Source organism: Oncorhynchus mykiss, chromosome 17, assembly GCF_013265735.2.
Source record: "Oncorhynchus mykiss isolate Arlee chromosome 17, USDA_OmykA_1.1, whole genome shotgun sequence".
NCBI classification, from domain to species: domain Eukaryota; kingdom Metazoa; phylum Chordata; class Actinopteri; order Salmoniformes; family Salmonidae; genus Oncorhynchus; species Oncorhynchus mykiss.
Window position 1 is genome coordinate 89,507,782 of NC_048581.1, and position 23,157 is coordinate 89,530,938.

At 43.0% G+C, this 23,157-nt stretch overlaps 1 protein-coding gene across 1 annotated transcript in view; it reads left to right on the forward strand.

The window, feature by feature from the left end:
* The window catches only part of LOC110493302 (dedicator of cytokinesis protein 3), a 359,646-nt gene extending 345,032 nt beyond the window's left edge, over positions 1 to 14,614 (forward strand). Inside the window, exons 51-53 of the mRNA XM_036950940.1 lie at positions 7,164 to 7,283; positions 10,386 to 10,471; positions 12,158 to 14,614. Coding sequence (XP_036806835.1) covers positions 7,164 to 7,283; positions 10,386 to 10,471; positions 12,158 to 12,769 — 818 coding nt within the window. The 3' untranslated portion in view covers positions 12,770 to 14,614. The remainder of the gene's footprint in view (positions 1 to 7,163; positions 7,284 to 10,385; positions 10,472 to 12,157) is intronic.
* The last annotated feature ends 8,543 nt before the right edge of the window (positions 14,615 to 23,157 follow it).

Sequence of the window (23,157 nt, forward strand, 5' to 3'; positions counted from 1 at the left end):
TCTTGAACTTAAGTTATTGAAGATGATAACCAACTCTTATTCAGAGTTTATAGGAGTTGATAACCTAGTCTTATTCAGAGCTTATAGGAGGTGATAACCAACTCTTATTCAGAGTTTATAGGAGGTGATAACCAACTCTTATTTAGAGTTTATAGGAGGTGATAACCAACTCTTATTCAGAGTTTATAGGAGGTGATAACCAACTCTTATTTAGAGTTTATAGGAGGTGATAACCTACTCTTATTTAGAGTTTATAGGAGGTGATAACCTACTCTTATTCAGAGTTTATAGGAGGTGATAACCTACTCTTATTCAGAGTTTATAGGAGGTGATAACCAACTCTTATTTAGAGTTTATAGGAGGTGATAACCAACTCTTATTCAGAGTTTATAGGAGGTGATAACCTACTCTTATTCAGAGTTTATAGGAGGTGATAACCAACTCTTATTCAGAGTTTATAGGAGGTGATAACCAACTCTTATTTAGAGTTTATAGGAGGTGATAACCAACTCTTATTCAGAGTTTATAGGAGGTGATAACCTACTCTTATTTAGAGTTTATAGGAGGTGATAACCAACTCTTATTCAGAGTTTATAGGAGGTGATAACCTACTCTTATTCAGAGTTTATAGGAGGTGATAACCTACTCTTATTCAGAGTTTATAGGAGGTGATAACCAACTCTTATTCAGAGTTTATAGGAGGTGATAACCAACTCTTATTCAGAGTTTATAGGAGGTGGTAACCAACTCTTGAACATAGTTTATAGGAGGTGGTAACCAACTCTTATGCAGAGTTTATAGGAGGTGGTAACCAACTCTTGAACAGAGTTTATAGGAGGTGGTAACCAACTCTTGAACAGAGTTTATAGGAGGTGGTAACCAACTCTTATTCAGAGTTTATAGGAGGTGGTAACCAACTCTTATTCAGAGTTTATAGGAGGTGGTAACCAACTCTTATTCAGAGTTTATAGGAGGTGATAACCAACTCTTATTCAGAGTTTATAGGAGGTGGTAACCAACTCTTGAACAGAGTTTATAGGAGGTGGTAACCAACTCTTGAACAGAGTTTATAGGAGGTGGTAACCAACTCTTTTTTTAGAGTTTATAGGAGGTGATAACCTACTCTTGAACAGAGTTTATAGGAGGTGATAACCTACTCTTGAACAGAGTTTATAGAAGGTGATAACCTACTCTTGAACAGAGTTTATAGAAGGTGATAACCAACACTTATTCAGAGTTTATAGGAGGTGATAACCAACTCTTATTCGGAGTTTATAGGAGGTGATAACCAACTCTTATTCAGAGTTTCTAGAAGGTGATAACCAACTCTTGAACAGAGTTTATAGAAGATGATAACCACCTCTTGAACAGAGTTTATAGAAAGTGATAACCACCTCTTGAACAGAGTTTATAGAAGATGATAACCACCTCTTGAACAGAGTTCATAGAAAGTGATAACCACCTCTTGAACAGAGTTTATAGAAGATGATAACCAACTCTTATTCAGAGTTTATCGGAGGTTGTAACCAACTCTTGATCTTAATTTATTGAAGGTGATAACCAACTCTTCTACATTTCTCTCCTTCATCTATGTGTGGTACTGGTATGTTATTGGTCAACCCTGTACGTCAACATAAACAACATTAATGATACATATTAACAACCCTAAACAATTATGAAAAATGCAACACATTACATTACAATGCATTACAAACGCCACCATTACAGAACATTGGCTACATTAATATATATATAAAAAACATGAACTGACACACACCCAGAGAAAATCCTTTAATGTAGAGGTGCTGAGTAACATCGAATAAACTTTAAGCTATAAAAATAGAGTCACACACCCTATATATATATAAACTCCCAGTAATTTATTACTTAGTAATTACTGGGAGTTTATTTATAGAGAGTGTGTGACTCCCTTTATTTTTATATACATTAATATTACTAACATCGCTGTAAATTCCTTCAATATTAACAAAAGGATGATAATAATGTTAATTTTAATGATGACCATAACAATGGTGATGACGATGATGAAGATGATGAAGATTTTTGATGGTGATTGTTTTTTTTTATTGTATTGATGATATTGTGTAAATACAACATGTCTCTCCACTGCAGTCCTAATCTCGGATCAACACAGAGCTAAAATATTGGACTAAAATATTGCTGATGATTAATGATGATTCAGGGTTAATTAATTAGATGATTAAGTTCTGAGGGGACGTGTTAGAAAACAAACGAGAAGCGGAAGCAGGGCTGTAGCTCCACCCAGCTTCTTTTTTTTTTCAAATTAGGGGAGAGTCGATGTGCCAAATGTCCCCTCCACTTCTGAAATGTGCAATATGTGAACACATCATGATTTGTCCAAATGATATGTGCACCGGAAACAAAGTTCCTCGTTAGTCGGCGCATCCCACAGTCTGTTGACAGATGCTACGATATCAGTTATGTTATCCCACAGTCTGTTGACAGACACTACGATATCAGTTATGTTATCCCACAGTCTGTTGACAGACACTACGATATCAGTTATGTTATCCCACAGTCTGTTGACAGACACTACGATATCAGTTATGTTATCCCACAGTCTGTTGACAGACACTACGATATCAGTTATGTTATCCCACAGTCTGTTGACATACGCTACGATATCAGTTATGTTATCCCACAGTCTGTTGACATACGCTACGATATCAGTTATGTTATCCCACAGTCTGTTGACAGACGTTATGATATCAGTTATGTTATCCCACAGTCTGTTGACAGACACTACGATATCAGTTATGTTATCCCACAGTCTGTTGACAGACGTTATGATATCAGTTATGTTATCCCACAGTCTGTTGACAGACACTATGATATCAGTTATGTTATCCCACAGTCTGTTGACAGACACTACGATATCAGTTATGTTATCCCACAGTCTGTTGACATACGCTACGATATCAGTTATGTTATCCCACAGTCTGTTGACAGACACTATGATATCAGTTATGTTATCCCACAGTCTGTTGACAGACGTTATGATATCAGTTATGTTATCCCACAGTCTGTTGACAGACGCTATGATATCAGTTATGTTATCCCACAGTCTGTTGACAGACGTTATGATATCAGTTATGTTATCCCACAGTCTGTTGACAGACGTTATGATATCAGTTATATTAACCCACAGTCTGTTGACAGACGCTATGATATCAGTTATGTTATCCCACAGTCTGTTGACAGACGTTATGATATCAGTTATGTTATCCCACAGTCTGTTGACAGACGCTATGATATCAGTTATGTTATCCCACAGTCTGTTGACAGACACTACGATATCAGTTATGTTATCCCACAGTCTGTTGACAGACGCTATGATATCAGTTATGTTAACCCACAGTCTGTTGACAGACACTATGATATCAGTTATGTTATCCCACAGTCTGTTGACAGACGTTATGATATCAGTTATGTTAACCTACAGTCTGTTGACAGATGTTATGATATCAGTTATGTTAACCCACAGTCTGTTGACAGACGTTATGATATCAGTTATGTTATCCCACAGTCTGTTGACAGACACTACGATATCAGTTATGTTATCCCACAGTCTGTTGACAGACACTACGATATCAGTTATGTTATCCCACAGTCTGTTGACAGACGCTACGATATCAGTTATGTTATCCCACAGTCTGTTGACAGACGCTATGATATCAGTTATGTTAACCCACAGTCTGTTGACAGACACTATGATATCAGTTATGTTATCCCACAGTCTGTTGACAGACACTACGATATCAGTTATGTTATCCCACAGTCTGTTGACAGACACTACGATATCAGTTATGTTATCCCACAGTCTGTTGACAGACGCTACGATATCAGTTATGTTATCCCACTGTCTGTTGACAGACGCTATGATATCAGTTATGTTAACCCACAGTCTGTTGACAGACACTATGATATCAGTTATGTTATCCCACAGTCTGTTGACAGACGCTATGATATCAGTTATGTTAACCCACAGTCTGTTGACAGACGTTATGATATCAGTTATGTTATCCCACAGTCTGTTGACAGACACTACGATATCAGTTATGTTATCCCACAGTCTGTTGACAGACACTACGATATCAGTTATGTTATCCCACAGTCTGTTGACAGACACTACGATATCAGTTATGTTATCCCACAGTCTGTTGACAGACGCTACGATATCAGTTATGTTATCCCACAGTCTGTTGACAGACGCTATGATATCAGTTATGTTAACCCACAGTCTGTTGACAGACACTATGATATCAGTTATGTTATCCCACAGTCTGTTGACAGACACTACGATATCAGTTATGTTATCCCACAGTCTGTTGACAGACGCTATGATATCAGTTATGTTAACCCACAGTCTGTTGACAGACGCTATGATATCAGTTATGTTAACCCACAGTCTGTTGACAGACACTATGATATCAGTTATGTTATCCCACAGTCTGTTGACAGACGCTACGATATCAGTTATGTTATCCCACAGTCTGTTGACAGACGCTACGATATCAGTTATGTTATCCCACAGTCTGTTGACAGACACTACGATATCAGTTATGTTAACCCACAGTCTGTTGACAGACGCTACGATATCAGTTATGTTAACCCACAGTCTGTTGACAGACACTACGATATCAGTTATGTTAACCCACAGTCTGTTGACATACGCTATGATATCAGTTATGTTATCCCACAGTCTGTTGACAGACGCTACGATATCAGTTATGTTATCCCACAGTCTGTTGACAGACACTACGATATCAGTTATGTTAACCCACAGTCTGTTGACAGACACTACGATATCAGTTATGTTAACCCACAGTCTGTTGACATACGCTACGATATCAGTTATGTTATCCCACAGTCTGTTGACAGACGCTACGATATCAGTTATGTTATCCCACAGTCTGTTGACAGACACTACGATATCAGTTATGTTATCCCACAGTCTGTTGACATACGCTATGATATTAGTTATGTTAACCCACAGTCTGTTGACAGACGCTATGATATCAGTTATGTTAACCCACAGTCTGTTGACAGACACTACGATATCAGTTATGTTAACCCACAGTCTGTTGACATACGCTACGATATCAGTTATGTTATCCCACAGTCTGTTGACAGACGCTACGATATCAGTTATGTTATCCCACAGTCTGTTGACAGACACTACGATATCAGTTATGTTATCCCACAGTCTGTTGACAGACGTTATGATATCAGTTATGTTATCCCACAGTCTGTTGACAGACGCTATGATATCAGTTATGTTATCCCACAGTCTGTTGACAGACGTTATGATATCAGTTATGTTATCCCACAGTCTGTTGACAGACGCTATGATATCAGTTATATTAACCCACAGTCTGTTGACAGACGCTATGATATCAGTTATGTTAACCCACAGTCTGTTGACAGACACTACGATATCAGTTATGTTAACCCACAGTCTGTTGACATACGCTACGATATCAGTTATGTTATCCCACAGTCTGTTGACAGACGCTACGATATCAGTTATGTTATCCCACAGTCTGTTGACAGACACTACGATATCAGTTATGTTATCCCACAGTCTGTTGACAGACGTTATGATATCAGTTATGTTATCCCACAGTCTGTTGACAGACGCTATGATATCAGTTATGTTATCCCACAGTCTGTTGACAGACGTTATGATATCAGTTATGTTATCCCACAGTCTGTTGACAGACACTACGATATCAGTTATGTTATCCCACAGTCTGTTGACAGACGCTATGATATCAGTTATGTTATCCCACAGTCTGTTGACAGACGTTATGATATCAGTTATGTTAACCCACAGTCTGTTGACAGACGCTATGATATCAGTTATGTTAACCCACAGTCTGTTGACAGACGCTATGATATCAGTTATGTTATCCCACAGTCTGTTGACAGACGCTATGATATCAGTTATGTTAACCCACAGTCTGTTGACAGACGTTATGATATCAGTTATGTTAACCCACAGTCTGTTGACAGACACTATGATAACCCACAGTCTGTTGACAGACGCTACGATATCAGTTATGTTAACCCACAGTCTGTTGACAGACGCTACGATATCAGTTATATTAACCCACAGTCTGTTGACAGACGCTATGATATCAGTTATGTTAGCCCACAGTCTGTTGACAGACATTATGATATCAGTTATGTTATCCCACAGTCTGTTGACAGACACTATGATATCAGTTATGTTATCCCACAGTCTGTTGACAGACGCTATGATATCAGTTATGTTAACCCACAGTCTGTTGACAGACGCTATGATATCAGTTATGTTAACCCACAGTCTGTTGACAGACGCTATGATATCAGTTATGTTAACCCACAGTCTGTTGACAGACATTATGATATCAGTTATGTTATCCCACAGTCTGTTGACATACGCTATGATATCAGTTATGTTAACCCACAGTCTGTTGACAGACGCTATGATATCAGTTATGTTAACCCACAGTCTGTTGACAGACATTATGATATCAGTTATGTTATCCCACAGTCTGTTGACATACGCTATGATATTAGTTATGTTAACCCACAGTCTGTTGACAGACATTATGATATCAGTTATGTTATCCCACAGTCTGTTGACAGACGCTATGATATCAGTAATGTTATCCCACAGTCTGTTGACAGACGCTATGATATCAGTTATGTTATCCCACAGTCTGTTGACAGATGCTATGATATCAGTTATGTTATCCCACAGTCTGTTGACAGACACTATGATATCAGTTATGTTATCCCACAGTCTGTTGACAGACGCTATTATATCAGTTATGTTATCCCACAGTCTGTTGACAGACGCTATGATATCCCACAGTCTGTTGACAGACGCTATGATATCCCACAGTCTGTTGACAGACGCTATGATATCCCACAGTCTGTTGACAGATGCTATGATATCCCACAGTCTGTTGACAGACGCTATGATATCCCACAGTCTGTTGACAGACGTTATGATATCAGTTATGTTATCTGTGTTTGTCCACTAGAGACTGCAGTCCTAACCACCGTCAGCAGCTCAGGGTTAGGGTGGACAGTAGAGTGAAGTTTTAATATTATCTGTCTCTCCTCTACAGTCCTGACCACCCCCAGCTCCTGGAGTCTGGACAGTGGTACCAGAGAGGCGTTGCCGTTCCTGTCCGCCCACGTTGGGAGTGTGATGGCCCCCCCAGTCCCGCCCCGTAGCCTTCCCCATGGTAAGACCCTTTATACATGAATGCCGCACTACAAACTTCACATTTTCTGATGGTTAAAACAATCAAGAAAGAAAGCTGGCACAAAGCATATGCTGCTCCCAGCCTCTTTAATGGCTTTATTCAAGACCACCTGCAGTGCCGTGCAAAAGTATTCATCCCCCTGGCCCTTTTAAAATTGTTATTTATTTCACCTTGATTTAACCAGGTAGGGTAGTTGAGAACACCTTTATTTAAACCAGGTAGGCTAGTTGAGAACAAGTTCTCATTTACAACTGCAACCTGGCCAAGATAAAGCAAAGCAGTGCGACACAAAACAACAACACAGAGTTACACATGGGAATAAACAAAACGTACAGTCAATAACACAATAGAAAAAGTGTATGTACAGTGTGTGCAAATGAGGTAGGGTACGATACGGCAATAAATAGGCCATAGAGGTGAAATAATTACAATTTATCAATTAACAGTGGAGTGATAGATGTACAGATGATGATGTGCAAGTAGAGATACTGGGGTGCAAAGAGCAAAAATAAATTACCCCAAAATAAATAACAATATGGGGATGAGGTAGTTGGGTGGGCTATTTACAGATGTGCTATGTACAGATGCAGTGATCGGTAAGCTGCTCTGACAGCTGACCCCTGGTGGCATGTCTGGTGGGATAAGTGTGTGTTTGTCCGAGCTGTGTGTAAATTGATTATGCAAATATTTTGGGATTTTCAACACATGAATGCTTCTTATAAAAAATAAGTGATGCAAGTCAGTCTCTCCTCAACCCAAGAGAGACTGGCATGCATAGTATTTATATCAGCCCTCTGATTACAATGAAGAAGAGCAAGACGTGCCACTCTGTTCTGGGCCAGCTGCAGCTTAACTATGTCTTTCCTTGCAGCACTCGACCACACGGCTGGACAATAATCAAGATTAGACAAAACTAGAGCCTGCAGGACTTGCTTTTTGGAGTGTGGTGTCAAAAAAGCAGAGCATCTCTTTATTACGGACAGGCCTCTCCCCATCTTTACAACCATTGAATCTCTATGTTTTGACCATGACAGTCTACAATCAACTTGTTCAACAGCCACACCATTCATTACCAGATACAGCTGAGGTCTAGAACTTTAGGAATGATTTGTACCAAATACAATGCTCTTAGTTTTAGAGATGTTCAGGACCAGTTTATTACTGGCCACCCATTCCAAAACAGACTGCAACTCTTTGTTAAGGGTTTCAGTGACTTCATTAGCTGTGTTTTCTGATGCGTATATGGTTGAATCATCAGCATACATGGAAATACATGCTTTGTTTAATGCCAGTGGAAGGTCATTGGTAAAAATAGAAAAGAGTAGAGGGCCTAGAGAGCTGCCCTGCGGTACACCACACTTTACCACACGTTTGACATTAAAGAAAACCCTCTGAGTTCTATTAGATAGATAGCTCTGAGGAATACCTACAGTAGCTCTGAATCCACGATATGGCAGAGGTTGAAAAGCCATAACACATATTGTTTTCTCAACAACAGGTCATGAACGATAATATCAAATGCTGCACTCACATCTAACAGTGCAGCTCTCTCAATCTTCTTATTGTCGATTTCTTTTCAACCAATCATCAGTCATTTGTGTCATTTGTGTCAGTGTAGTACATGTTCTCTATAAGCATGCTGAAAGTCTGTCCATTTTGGATTACACAGAAATAGCATTGTATTTGGTCAAACACAGTACTTTTTCCACCTCAACCAAACTAACTTCACAAAATTGAAATGTTTTCTCTTTCATTATTAGTTTTTTTTTTATGCATGAATACGATTGGCTCACTGTTCGTTCCTGTATAAGTTTGCCCACTTTTGCCAATGTAGTAATCATTAAAATAATTCGCAACATCAAATGGTTTGATGCAGTTAGTTGTAGTTTTCATGAAGTTTGTTGTAGTTTTTATGAAGTTTCATGGGAGCTTCTGATTCCAATAGATCCCACAGGAATCCTTCAACTTCCGTCCACCAGTGATCTGTGTGTGATTGTAGTTCTCCTTTGTCCCTGTGTTGTTCTATGTTGAAAAGGGCAAGTCCTGTGTCATCCTATCCAGGGATATAGTGGTTCAGAAAGGGGGGGGTAAACACTGATGACGAGCAGCAAGTCAATTAGCTAGCATAATTAGTGTGGTAAACCACAGGTGTCTGACTCATTCCATGGAAGGCCTCATAAATAGAAGGGAAATAACCAAACCAGCAGACACACTGCCCTCCATGGAATGAGTTGGACACCTGTGGTGTGAATGCTATGCACAAAATCAAAAGATATGGCAGCGGCACAGTGTTTACCCCCCTCCGCCCCTGAACTTACCTGATCCTTTCCACCCCAACGCTCTAACCACTAGGCTACCTGCCGCCCCAATCTACCCCAACCTGCCTCTCAACTAGAATGACTTATGTAGCCTAGTGTAGAGACCTGTTTATCCTTCTCCACATCTCTCTCACTCTCACGCTCTCTCGCTCCCCCTCTCTTTGTCTATGTATCTCTCTTTCTACTTCTCTCTCTCTCTCTCTCTCCCTCATCTCTCTCTCTCTACTTCCCTCCCTCCCTCCATCTCTCTCTCTACTTCTCTCTCTCTACTTCTCTCCCTCTCCCTCCTCTCCATCTCTCTCTCTCTACTTCTCTCTCTCTCTCTCTACTTCCCTCCCTCCCTCCATCTCTCTCTCTACTTCTCTCTCTCTCTCTACTTCTCTCCCTCTCCCTCCTCTCCATCTCTCTCTCTCTACTTCTCTCTCTACTTCCCTCCCTCCATCTCTCTCTCTACTTCTCTCTCTCTCTACTTCTCTCTCTCTACTTCTCTCCCTCTCCCTCCTCTCCATCTCTCTCTACTTCTCTCTACTTCCCTCCCTCCATCTCTCTCTCTACTTCTCTCTCTCTCTACTTCTCTCTCTCTACTTCTCTCCCTCTCCCTCCTCTCCATCTCTCTCTACTTCTCTCTCTACTTCCCTCCCTCCATCTCTCTCTCTACTTCTCTCCCTCTCCCTCCTCTCCTTCTCTGTCCCTGGTTGTAGTTCTGTGTGTTTCTCCAAACCAACCCATTTTGTTCTGTCCTGCTGTGTGTCTCTTCCTATAGGACACTTCTCCATGAACTTTGATGCTTTCCACCACCAGAACAGCGACCTCCCTCCAGCTCTCCCTGCACGCTCCTCTTTACGAAAGGTATCCTCCGTGACCCGCCCTGGGCTAGAGTAGCCTATATACCGTCCTTTCTGGTCTGATCTGATCTGGTCTGTTCTGTGCATGTCTCCGGCTAGTATCTCAGCCCTTTCAGTATCAATGCGCGTGCATGGCTAAAAGAGCACTTGGTTGTAGCGTATCGCATAACTGCAAAGATGCTTATTTTTTACTGTGTGTTTGTGTCGGTTTATAAGTATATATATATATATATATAAGCTTGAATTTGCTTTATACCTGTTCATTATCATTTTCTTTTTGTTTTTAATAACGCCTCTTTTGTCCCACTTATCAATGAGAACAACCCATTGTCCCACTTATCAATGAGAATAACCCATTGTCCCACTTATCTATGAGACTAACCCATTGTCCCACTTATCTATGAGACTAACCCATTGTCCCACTTATCTGAGAATAACCCATTGTCCCACTTATCTATGAGATTAACCATTTTTCCCACTTATCTATGAGACTAACCCATTGTCCCACTTATCTATGAGAATAACCCATTGTCCCACTTATCTATGAGAATAACCCATTGTCCCACTTATCTATGAGACTAACCCATTGCCCCACTTATCTATGAGACTAACCCATTGTCCCACTTATCTGAGAATAACCCATTGTCCCACTTATCTATGAGAATAACCCATTGTCCCACTTATCTATGAGACTAACCCATTGTCCCACTTATCTATGAGACTAACCCATTGTCCCACTTATCTATGAGACTAACCCATTGTCCCACTTATCTGAGAATAACCCATTGTCCCACTTATCTGAGAATAACCCATTGTCCCACTTATCTATGAGACTAACCCATTGTCCCACTTATCTATGAGACTAACCCATTGTCCCACTTATCTATGAGAATAACCCATTGTCCCACTTATCTATGAGAATAACCCATTGTCCCACTTATCTGAGAATAACCCATTGTCCCACTTATCTGAGAATAAGCCATTGTCCCACTTATCTATGAGACTAACCCATTGTCCCACTTATCTATGAGAATAACCCATTGTCCCACTTATCTGAGAATAACCCATTGTCCCACTTATCTGAGAATAACCCATTGTCCCACTTATCTGAGAATAACCCATTGTCCCACTTATCTATGAGAATAACCCATTGTCCCACTTATCTATGAGAATAACCCATTGTCCCACTTATCTATGAGAATAACCCATTGTCCCACTTATCTATGAGAATAACCCATTGTCCCACTTATCTATGAGAATAACCCATTGTCCCACTTATCTATGAGAATAACCCATTGTCCCACTTATCTATGAGAATAACCCATTGTCCCATTTATCTATGAGAATAACCCATTGTCCCACTTATCTATGAGAATAACCCATTGTCCCACTTGTCTATGAGAATAACCCATTGTCCCACTTATCTGAGAATAACCCATTGTCCCACTTATCTGAGAATAACCCATTGTCCCACTTATCTATGAGAATAACCCATTGTCCCACTTATCTATGAGACTAACCCATTGTCCCACTTATCTGAGAATAACCCATTGTCCCACTTATCTATGAGAATAACCCATTGTCCCACTTATCTATGAGAATAACCCATTGTCCCACTTATCTATGAGAATAACCCATTGTCCCACTTATCTGAGAATAACCCATTGTCCCACTTGTTTCCCTCCAACAGTCACCCCTGCACCCTATACCTGCCTCGCCCACCAGTCCCCAGTCCCAGTCCGGCCTGGATGGCAGTAACTCTACCCTCTCTGGCAGCGCCTCCTCCGGCGTCTCATCCTTGAGTGAGAGCAACTTGTTGGGCCAGTCCTGCTCCACCGACGCCCCTGGAACTACCAGCAGACACCCAGCAGGCACCCTGGACTCTGTCTCCATCACCCCTAGCACGGTGCACTCTATCTGGGCCATAGACGGAGAAGACCTGGGAATGAACTCCCCCTACCTGCCTGTCCGATACAGCGTCTCCGAGCCAGAGGTCCTGGATGGCTCCAAACCCCCTCCCTGCCGTAGCCACTCCGCCCCTGGGTGGGTCACCCCGGTCATCACCCCTATTATCCCCGTCCTCCCAGAGGCCCACGCCCTAAACATCCAGAACCTGCCCCACTACCACCAGGAGCCCCCGCCCGCCCTGCCCCCCAAGCCCTACCTGAGAGAGGGGTGTATCCCTGAGGAAGGGTGTATTCTCGTGCCCAGGCCCATGCCACGCAAGATCTCTCAGCCCCTCATCACCTCCAAGGAAGAGCAGGCCAAGGTGGCGTGGGAGCAGGTCATCACAGAGGAGTAAAGAGCAGGCCAAGGTGGCGTGGGAGCACGTCATCACAGAGGAGTAAAGAGCAGGCCGAGGTGGCGTGGGAGCACGTCATCACAGAGGAGTAAAAAGCAGGCCAAGGTGATGTGGGAGCACGTCATCACAGAGGAGTAAAGAGCAGGCCTGGGGTTCATTCAGTCAGTGATGTGAAACTTTGTGAATGTTTCAGATATAAATAGTGTGAATAGAGCTGACACCTGATCCCCCCCCCCCCCCCCTATTCCATCTGACAGACAATCATATCTGTTCTACATTATATATTTCTATCTGAATGTTCTGTAACTTTATATCGTCCTGAACATGCCCATGGTTTAGAAATGGTTGGGGCCAGTGTTAGGGCCTGGGTTACGACCTGTCTCTCTGAGGGGCCAGTGTTAGGGCCTGTCTCTCTGAGGGGCCAGTGTTAGAACCTGTCTCTCTGAGGGGCCAGTGTTAGGGCCTGTCTCTCTGAGGGGCCAGTGTTAGGGCCTGGATTAGAACCTGTCTCTTTGAGGGGCCAGTGTTAGGGCCTGGATTAGAACCTGTCTCTCTGAGGGGCCAGTGTTAGGGCCTGGATTAGAACCTGTCTCTCTGAGGGGCCAGTGTTAGGACCTGTCTCTCTGAGGGGCCAGGGATATAGAGGGGAATGGTAAAAAATGATCCCCCTCCTCCCACTTCATTCCTTCTCACAGAGTATCCTATTTTGGTATTGGAGAATGCTAGCTGTGATCTAATTGTTCACATCTAAATGTGTTTGTTTGAAAATGCATCTTTGGAATGATAAGTCTTTTTCTATGTTTGATTTCTTATTCTTTCAAACTCTTGTCAGAAAGAGAGAGAAAAAAAAAGTATATTGAAATGTCCTTTCTATGAATTGGGTCACTAACTCACACCGATGATGGGCACTGCCTTTTCGAAAACACATCATTCTGTGAATAAAAAGTAATGTATTTAATTATTTTATTGATAGTTCAGGTCCACATGCAGGTTTCCAAATCACAAAGGGAACTCGTGGATTGTAAAACCAGACAGTTAAACAGACATTTTAATTCATGAATTGAGTTAAACTGAAGCAAACCTCAGTAGAGTAAAAACCTGTTAGACCGTGACCCCTGTTTTTTTTATAGACAAGTTGCCCTTTAGCAACTTAACAATAAACATTAATATTATTTATTAATAATATAATAATAACATTTATTATTACATTATTTAATAAATGTATAAAAAAAAAACACATTTAATTCTATTCGCACTAAAATATTTCTATAAATAAAGATGGGATCAGTGACGGGGTATTTTTAGGGTATAGAGGGGGGAGGGGTTTGCAGAGATGATGATTGAGGTCAGGTGATTTTTAACATTATGGTTTGCTTGTTATGTTCATTTCCTGTAAGGGATGCATATTATTAGCTGACCTTTGTGGTGTTGATGTAATGATGATACACTCAGCGATTCAACTGGCTTTTACTGAGAAAAAGAACAATGGGGGGGGGGAGAGAATAGTTTGATGAATAGAGAGAGACGGAAGTGGGGGGGGGGGGACTAATACAAAATGTCACGGTCACATACTCCCATCACTTCTTCCTACTCTGTCACAACTTCCTGTGACACTGCTCATCCTCGACAGACGGACAGTCAGAAGCGTAAATGCTGTGATAAGGCTTCATCACACAAGTAGTCTTCTTTATGGCTGTGTGCTACCTGCCACAGCCAGATCAGCCAGCCACTATAAAGAGGTAAGGACATAACCGTCTGAAGGCTGGTGAATAGATGTCCCGTTTTAAAAGGCTGCTCGTGCTCTATATAAGGGCTCGGTTGGTTTACTATTAAAGGTCAGTTTCCCATTCAAATCAAATCAAATCAAATTTATTTTATATAGCCCTTCGTACATCAGCTGATATCTCAAAGTGCTGTACAGAAACCCAGCCTAAAACCCCAAACAGCAAGCAATGCAGGTGAAGAAGCACGGTGGCTAGGAAAAACTCCCTAGAAAGGCCAAAACCTAGGAAGAAACCTAGAGAGGAACCAGGCTATGTGGGGTGGCCAGTCCTCTTCTGGCTGTGCCGGGTGGAGATTATAACAAAACATGGTCAAGATGTTCAAATGTTCATAAATGACCAGCATGGTCGAATAATAATAAGGCAGAATAGTTGAAACTGGAGCAGCAGCACAGTCAGGTGGACTGGGGACAGCAAGGAGTCATCATGTCAGGTATTCCTGGGGCATGGTCCTAGGGCTCAGGACTCAGGATTCAGCATCTTACATACTACAGTACAAAGAAAATGCTATATTTTTAGAGGAGATGAAATCTGCAAATGTATTGTTATGTGTAGTTATAGTTATATATATTAATATTAGATTATTTATAAATTAATCCCTATATCATGGATTGACTGAGGAGAATTGATGACTTGATAATGACGCAATGATGATGTGATAATGACGTGATAGAGTCGCTGATGACTTGCCAATGTATCGATAATGACTTGATAATACATTGATAATGACTTAATAATGTCTGGATAATGACTCAACGATGACGACTCGATAATGACGCGATAATGGCTCGATAATGACTCGACGATGATTCAATGATATCTTGATAATATCATGATAACGGTGTGATAATGACTTGAGGATGACTTGGTAATGTCATTATAATGACTCGATAAAGACTTTATAATGTCACGATAATGTCGCGATAATGTCACGATAATGACTTGATAATGTTGATAATGATAACTTGATAATATCATGATAACGATGCGATAATGACTTGAGGATGACTTGGTAATGTCATTATAATGACTTTAAAATGTCACGATAATGACTTGATAATGACTGGAAAATGACTCCATGATAACTTGATAATGACACGATAATGACTTGACGATGACTCGACGATAACTTGATAATTACATGATAATGACTTGATACTGACATGACAATGACTCGACGATGACTCGATGATAACTGGATGACTTGATAATGACTTGATAATGATGACATAAAAACATAATCATGTGCTGGACTAAGACAAGGGCATTGAAAGTCACTGTAGCTGCTTGGTGATGTGCACAAGTGGAATGACACATTTAGATGGATGATATTTATAGACAAATGAATATTAACTAATATAATTATATGTGTTTTAGTTTTTCCCTCTTTATTTGTTACTTTTACGCGTGTATGTTCGCTCAGTGAAATAACACACTGGGTACAGATGTCAGTTCAACGTCTACTCAAATCAAATTGTATTGGTCGCAAACACATATTTAGGTGTAGCAAAATGCTTGTGTTCTGAGCTCCAACAGTGCAGTAGTATCTAACAATACACAACAAACCAATACGTTTCATGTCCTCCTGTTGTCATGTTCTCGGGTACACAGTGGGAAATGATATAACCATGGCTAGTACCGCCCATTGGACTACCAAGGAGCAGAGGGGTCAGAGAGAGAGAGAAGGGACTGTGACCTAAAGACATCCTAGTTTCTAGTCATTTATACTTATTGACTATTCAGCCCTGATCACAATGTACAGATTATTCCACTTTTTGATTTCTTTCAGCATCCTCCTCCCTGCCTCCAATTACTATCTCTTGTATCTATCTACCTAGTGAACTGATCTGCCTTGTTACAACGCTGCGGGTGCTTCATAGTCACAGATCCTGGATCAGATCCTGCTGCTCATCTCACTCCTTGCTTCTTTCAGCTTGTTGTCCAGGTGTTTTGTTGTGGATGTCTCTCTCTCTCTCTCTCTCTCTCTGTCTCTCTCTCTCTCTCTCTCTCTCTCTCTCTCTCTCTCTCTCTCTCTCTCTCTCTCTCTCTGTCTCTCTCTCTCTCTCTCTCTCTCTCTCTCTCTCTCTCTCTCTCTCTCTCTCTCTCTCTCTCTCTCTCTCTCTCTCTCTCTCTCTCTCTCTCTCTCTCTGCATACAGTAGACCTACACTCTGTGGTTTGGGATAGTTTTCTCATGTCCTCCTGTTGTCATGTAATGTCCTCCTGTTGTCATGTCCTCCTGTTGTCATGTAATGTCCTCCTGTTGTCATGTCCTCCTGTTGTCATGTCCTCCTGTTGTCATGTCCTCCTGTTGTCATGTCCTCCTGTTCTCCAGCTGTCATGTTGTCATGTCCTCCTGTTGTCATGTCCTCCTGTTCTCCAGCTGTCATGTTGTCATGTCCTCATGTTGTCATGTTTTCATGTCCTCATGTTGTCATGTCCTCCAGCTGTCATGTTTTCATGTTCTCCTGTTGTCATGTTTTCATGTTCTCCTGTTGTCATGTCCTCCAGTTGTCAGGTTATCCTGTTGTCATGTCCTCCTGTTGTAATGTTCTCTTGTCCTCCTGTTGTCATGTCCTCCAGTTGTCATGTCCTCCAGTTGTCATGTTCTCCTGTTGTCATTTTCACCTGTTGTCATGTCCTCCTGCTGTCATGTTCTCATGTCCTCCTGCTGTCATGTTCTCATGTCCTCCAGCTGTCATGTTCTCATGTCCTCCTGCTGTCATGTTCTCAAGTCCTCATGCTGTCATGTTCTCATGTCCTCCTGCTGCCATGTTCTCAAGTCCTCCAGCTGTCATGTTCTCATGTCCTCCTGCTGTCATGTTTTCATGTCCTCCTGCTGTCATGTTCTCAGGTCCTCCAGCTGTCATGTTTTCATGTCCTCCTGCTGTCATGTTTTCATGTCCTCCAGCTGTCATGTTCTCATGTTTTCATGTTCTCCTGTTGTCATGTTCTCAACTCCTCCTGCTGTCATGTTCTCATGTTGTCATGTCCTCCTGCTGTCATGTTCTCATGTTGTCATGTCCTCCAGCTGTCATGTTCTCATGTCCTCCTTCTGTCATGTTCTCAGGTCCTCCAGCTGTCATGTTCTCATGTCCTCCAGCTGTCATGTTTGCATGTTCTTCTGTTGTCATGTCCTCCAGCTGTCATATGCTCATGTCCTCCAGCTGTAATTTTCTCAAGTCCTCCAGCTGTCATGTTCTCATATCCTCCTGCTGTCATGTTTTCATGTCCTCCTGCTGTCATGTTGTCTTGTCCTCCAGCTGTCATGTTCTCCTGTTCTCGCGTCCTCCTGCTGTCATGTTTTCATGTCCTCCACCTGTCATGTCCTCCAGCTGTCATGTTCTCACGTCCTCCAGCTGTCATGTTGTCATGTCCTCCTGCTGTCATGTTCTCATGTCCTCCAGCTGTCATGTTCTCATGTCCTCCTGTTGTCATGTCCTCCTGCTGTCATGTTCTCAGGTCCTCCAGCTGTCATGTTCTCATGTCCTCCTGCTGTCATGTTCTCATGTCCTCCTGCTGTCATGTTCTCATGTCCTCCTGTTCTCATGTCCTCCAGCTGTCATGTTCTCACGTCCTCCTGCTGTCATGTTCTCATGTCCTCCTGTTCTCATGTCCTCCAGCTGTCATGTTCTCAGGTCCTCCAGCTGTCATGTTCTCATGTCCTCCTGCTGTCATGTTCTCACGTCCTCCTGCTGTCATGTTCTCATGTCCTCCTGTTCTCAGGTCCTCCAGCTGTCATGTTCTCAGGTCCTCCAGCTGTCATGTTCTCCTGTCCTCCTGCTGTCATGTTCTCACGTCCTCCTGCTGTCATGTTCTCATGTCCTCCTGTTCTCATGTCCTCCAGCTGTCATGTTCTCAGGTCCTCCAGCTGTCATGTTCTCCTGTCCTCCAGCTGTCATGTTCTCCTGTCCTCCTGCTGTCATGTTCTCATGTCCTCCTGCTGTCATGTTCTCACGTCCTCCTGCTGTCATGTTCTCCTGTCCTCCTGTTCTCATGTCCTCCAGCTGTCATGTTCTCACGTCCTCCTGCTGTCATGTTCTCATGTCCTCCTGCTGTCATGTTCTCACGTCCTCCTGCTGTCATGTTCTCATGTCCTCCTGTTCTCAGGTCCTCCAGCTGTCATGTTCTCCTGTCCTCCAGCTGTCATGTTCTCCTGTCCTCCTGCTGTCATGTTCTCCTGTCCTCCTGCTGTCATGTTCTCCTGTCCTCCTGCTGTCATGTTCTCCTGTCCTCCTGCTGTCATGTTCTCCTGTCCTCCTGCTGTCATGTTCTCCTGTCCTCCTGCTGTCATGTTCTCCTGTCCTCCTGCTGTCATGTTCTCCTGTCCTCCTGCTGTCATGTTCTTCTGTCCTCCTGCTGTCATGTTCTCCTGTCCTCCTGCTGTCATGTTCTCCTGTCCTCCTGCTGTCATGTTCTCCTGTCCTCCTGCTGTCATGTTCTCCTGTCCTCCTGCTGTCATGTTCTCCTGTCCTCCTGCTGTCATGTTCTCCTGTCCTCCAGCTGTCATGTTCTCCTGTCCTCCTGCTGTCATGTTCTCCTGTCCTCCTGCTGTCATGTTCTCCTGTCCTCCAGCTGTCATGTTCTCCTGTCCTCCTGCTGTCATGTTCTCCTGTCCTCCTGCTGTCATGTTCTCCTGTCCTCCTGCTGTCATGTTCTCCTGTCCTCCTGCTGTCATGTTCTCCTGTCCTCCTGCTGTCATGTTCTCCTGTCCTCCTGCTGTCATGTTCTCCTGTCCTCCTGCTGTCATGTTCTCCTGTCCTCCTGCTGTCATGTTATCCTGTCCTCCTGCTGTCATGTTCTCCTGTCCTCCTGCTGTCATGTTCTCCTGTCCTCCTGCTGTCATGTTCTCCTGTCCTCCTGCTGTCATGTTCTCCTGTCCTCCTGCTGTCATGTTCTCCTGTCCTCCTGCTGTCATGTTCTCCTGTCCTCCTGCTGTCATGTTCTCCTGTCCTCCTGCTGTCATGTTCTCCTGTCCTCCTGCTGTCATGTTCTCCTGTCCTCCTGCTGTCATGTTCTCCTGTCCTCCAGCTGTCATGTTCTCCTGTCCTCCTGCTGTCATGTTCTCCTGTCCTCCTGCTGTCATGTTCTCCTGTCCTCCTGCTGTCATGTTCTCCTGTCCTCCTGCTGTCATGTTCTCCTGTCCTCCTGCTGTCATGTTCTCCTGTCCTCCTGCTGTCATGTTCTCCTGTCCTCCTGCTGTCATGTTCTCCTGTCCTCCTGCTGTCATGTTCTCCTGTCCTCCTGCTGTCATGTTCTCCTGTCCTCCTGCAGTGATGTTCTCCTGTCCTCCTGCTGTCATGTTCTCCTGTCCTCCTGCTGTCATGTTCTCCTGTCCTCCTGCTGTCATGTTCTCCTGTCCTCCTGCTGTCATGTTCTCATGTCCTCCTGTTCTCCTGCTGTCATGTTCTCATGTCCTCCTGTTCTCCTGTCCTCCTGCTGTCATGTTCTCATGTCCTCCTGTCCTCCTGCTGTCATGTTCTCATGTCCTCCTGTTCTCCTGTCCTCCAGCTGTCATGTTCTCCTGTCCTCCAGCTGTCATGTTCTCCTGTCCTCCTGTCCTCCAGCTGTCATGTTCTCATGTCCTCCTGTTCTCCTGCTGTCATGTTCTCCTGTCCTCCTGTTCTCCTGTCCTCCTGCTGTCATGTTCTCATGTCCTCCTGTTCTCCTGCTGTCATGTTCTCATGTCCTCCTGTTCTCCTGTCCTCCTGCTGTCATGTTCTCCTGTCCTCCTGTCCTCCTGCTGTCATGTTCTCCTGTCCTCCAGCTGTCATGTTTACATGTTCTCCTGTTGTCATGTTCTCCTGTCCTCCAGCTGTCATGTTCTCCTGTCCTCCAGCTGTCATGTTCTCCTGTCCTCCTGCTGTCATGTTCTCCTGTCCTCCAGCTGTCATGTTCTCCTGTCCTCCTGTTCTCCTTTCCTCCTGCTGTCATGTTCTCATGTCCTCCTGTTCTCCTGCTGTCATGTTCTCATGTCCTCCTGTTCTCCTGTCCTCCAGCTGTCATGTTCTCCTGTCCTCCAGCTGTCATGTTCTCCTGTCCTCCAGCTGTCATGTTCTCCTGTCCTCCAGCTGTCATGTTCTCCTGTCCTCCTGTTGTCATGTTCTCCTGTCCTCCAGCTGTCATGTCCTCCTGTCCTCCAGCTGTCATGTTCTCCTGTCCTCCTGTTGTCATGTTCTCCTGTCCTCCAGCTGTCATGTTCTCCTGTCCTCCAGCTGTCATGTTCTCCTGTCCTCCTGTTGTCATGTTCTCCTGTCCTCCTGCTGTCATGTTCTCATGTCCTCCTGTTGTCATGTTCTCCTGTCCTCCTGCTGTCATGTTCTCCTGTCCTCCTGTTGTCATGTTCTCCTGTCCTCCTGCTGTCATGTTCTCCTGTCCTCCAGCTGTCATGTTTACATGTTCTCCTGTTGTCATGTTCTCAGGTCCTCCTGCTGTCATGGAAGATTCTGTCATATATATTTCCTCTTTCCCAGAAGGGACATGGCTACTGTAGGTGCATGTTTCCTAATGTAGAATTACTTTTATTTTTAAATGAATCGACTGACTTTAATTTATTTTCTAATGCTTTTATATAGCTAATGTATTCCATATATAACAATGTCATACATAAGTTGAAATTGTGTATTTATTAACCCCCCCTATAACACACTCAAAACAATGTCACACTACTACTGTCCGTCTAGGTTGTTTTGTGTCCGTTATGTGGTGATTGTACTCTTTGTGATGATGGGAAGGAGGGAGCGTTAAAAGTACATAAACCTAGGTTATTCACTGGTTGTGAGAGAGAGGGGGACTCAGACAGAGAGACAGACACCGCCAGCTGGCTCCCTTCCAGGCTCATACAAGCAGAGGGGTTAATCAGCCAATCACATGGTCAGCAAAGAGGTGCTCTCCCTCCCTCCCTCCCTCCCTCCCCTGCAGGTTCAACATTTCACCTCCAGGCCTGCTGCCGCTCCTAATCTACTGACACTAAACCTGATTTCTGAGTGTAAGAGGATGTAAGAGTGTTAATATAGTCAGTCACTAGTGGTAAGCGTGCGTAATGTATTTGATTAGATAGTGTGTCCTCCACAGATGATAGAAGCCAGTGCAACACCATTAGTTCGTTTTTAATTAGCAACTATATCTCTATGAGCAATGTTGCTGAAATAGCAGGAATTCCCCCTCATGTTTCCCAAGTAATTTATACAGTTAAAAAATATATATATATATTTTGCATACTCATGAATAGCATGCTTTCAGAGCCGAAAATATATGAAGGAACATGTTATGCGTATGACCTATGACCTATGACCTATGCAAAGCCTCTCAAAATAATTTGATTTCTACAAATGGCGGTTTACAAATGGCGGTTTACAAAACAGTTTTGAAATCATTACAGTTGTTGTTCCCCAGACCACCTCGTCAGGCTCTTCTTCTCTCTCTCTCTCTCTCTCTCTCTCTCTCTCTCTCTCTCTCTCTCTCTCTCCCCTCTCTCTCTCTCTCTCTCTCTCTCTCTCTCTCTCTCTCTCTCTCTCTCTCTCTCTCTCTCTCTCTCTCTCTCTCTCTCTTCTGTAAAGTAGTTATGACGAGGCTGTGGATTCATAAGGTTTTAAAGGGTCCATGTATAGATTGGGATTATTAATTGTCTGCCTTGTACTTTCTGATGTAAATGTTGCTGTTTTTTTAAACCTTAAAAAAAAAAAAAAAAATTGACAAACATACAAAAATATTTAGACTTCTTTCATTTTGCTTCATTATTTTGTGTGTGTTTTCCATCAAAGATCAGACAAATCTGGACAGTCGGCTACTTCTACGGCTCTTACGGAATACGAAAAAGATTACTCCAAAGTAATTTATTGTATATATTGTGTTAGCATGAATCAACAGTGATGTGGATTGTAGATGTAAATACAACACATTTTTTTCTCCTGTGATGTGGAATTCATTTATTATTGATAATAATGCTCAACATTAAAGATCTTGTTTTATTGGCTCATTGATGTTTCAACTGGTCATTATTTATTAGCAGTGACGAGAGGGATGAGAAAACGGTGAACTATAAGTAATTATCATAGAATAAGATCATATCTAAAATTAACTTGATATTTTTGTTTAACTAGGCAAGTCAGTTAAAAACAAATTCTTATTTACAAGGACGGCCTACCCCGTCCAAACCCAGACGACGCTGGGCCAATTGTGCGCCGATCTATGGGACTCCCAATCACGTCCGGATTGGGAGTCCCATACAGCCTGGATTCAAACCAGGGACTGTAGTGACGCCTCTTGCACTGAGATGCAGTGCCTTAGACCGCTGCGCCACTCAGGAGCCCTATGCAAGGTATTAGATAGTAGGCCTACTTTTTATTTTTTTCCGGTTACTAGTCCAACGCTCTAACCACTAGGCTACCCTGCCGCCTCTACACTCTAACCACTAGGCTACCCTGCCGCCCCTACACTCTAACCACTAGGCTACCTGCCTCCTCTACACTCTAACCACTAGGCTACCTGCCTCCTCTACACTCTAACCACTAGGCTACCCTGCCGCCTCTACACTCTAACCACTAGGCTACCCTGCCGCCTCTACACTCTAACCACTAGGCTACCCTGCCGCCCCTACACTCTAACCA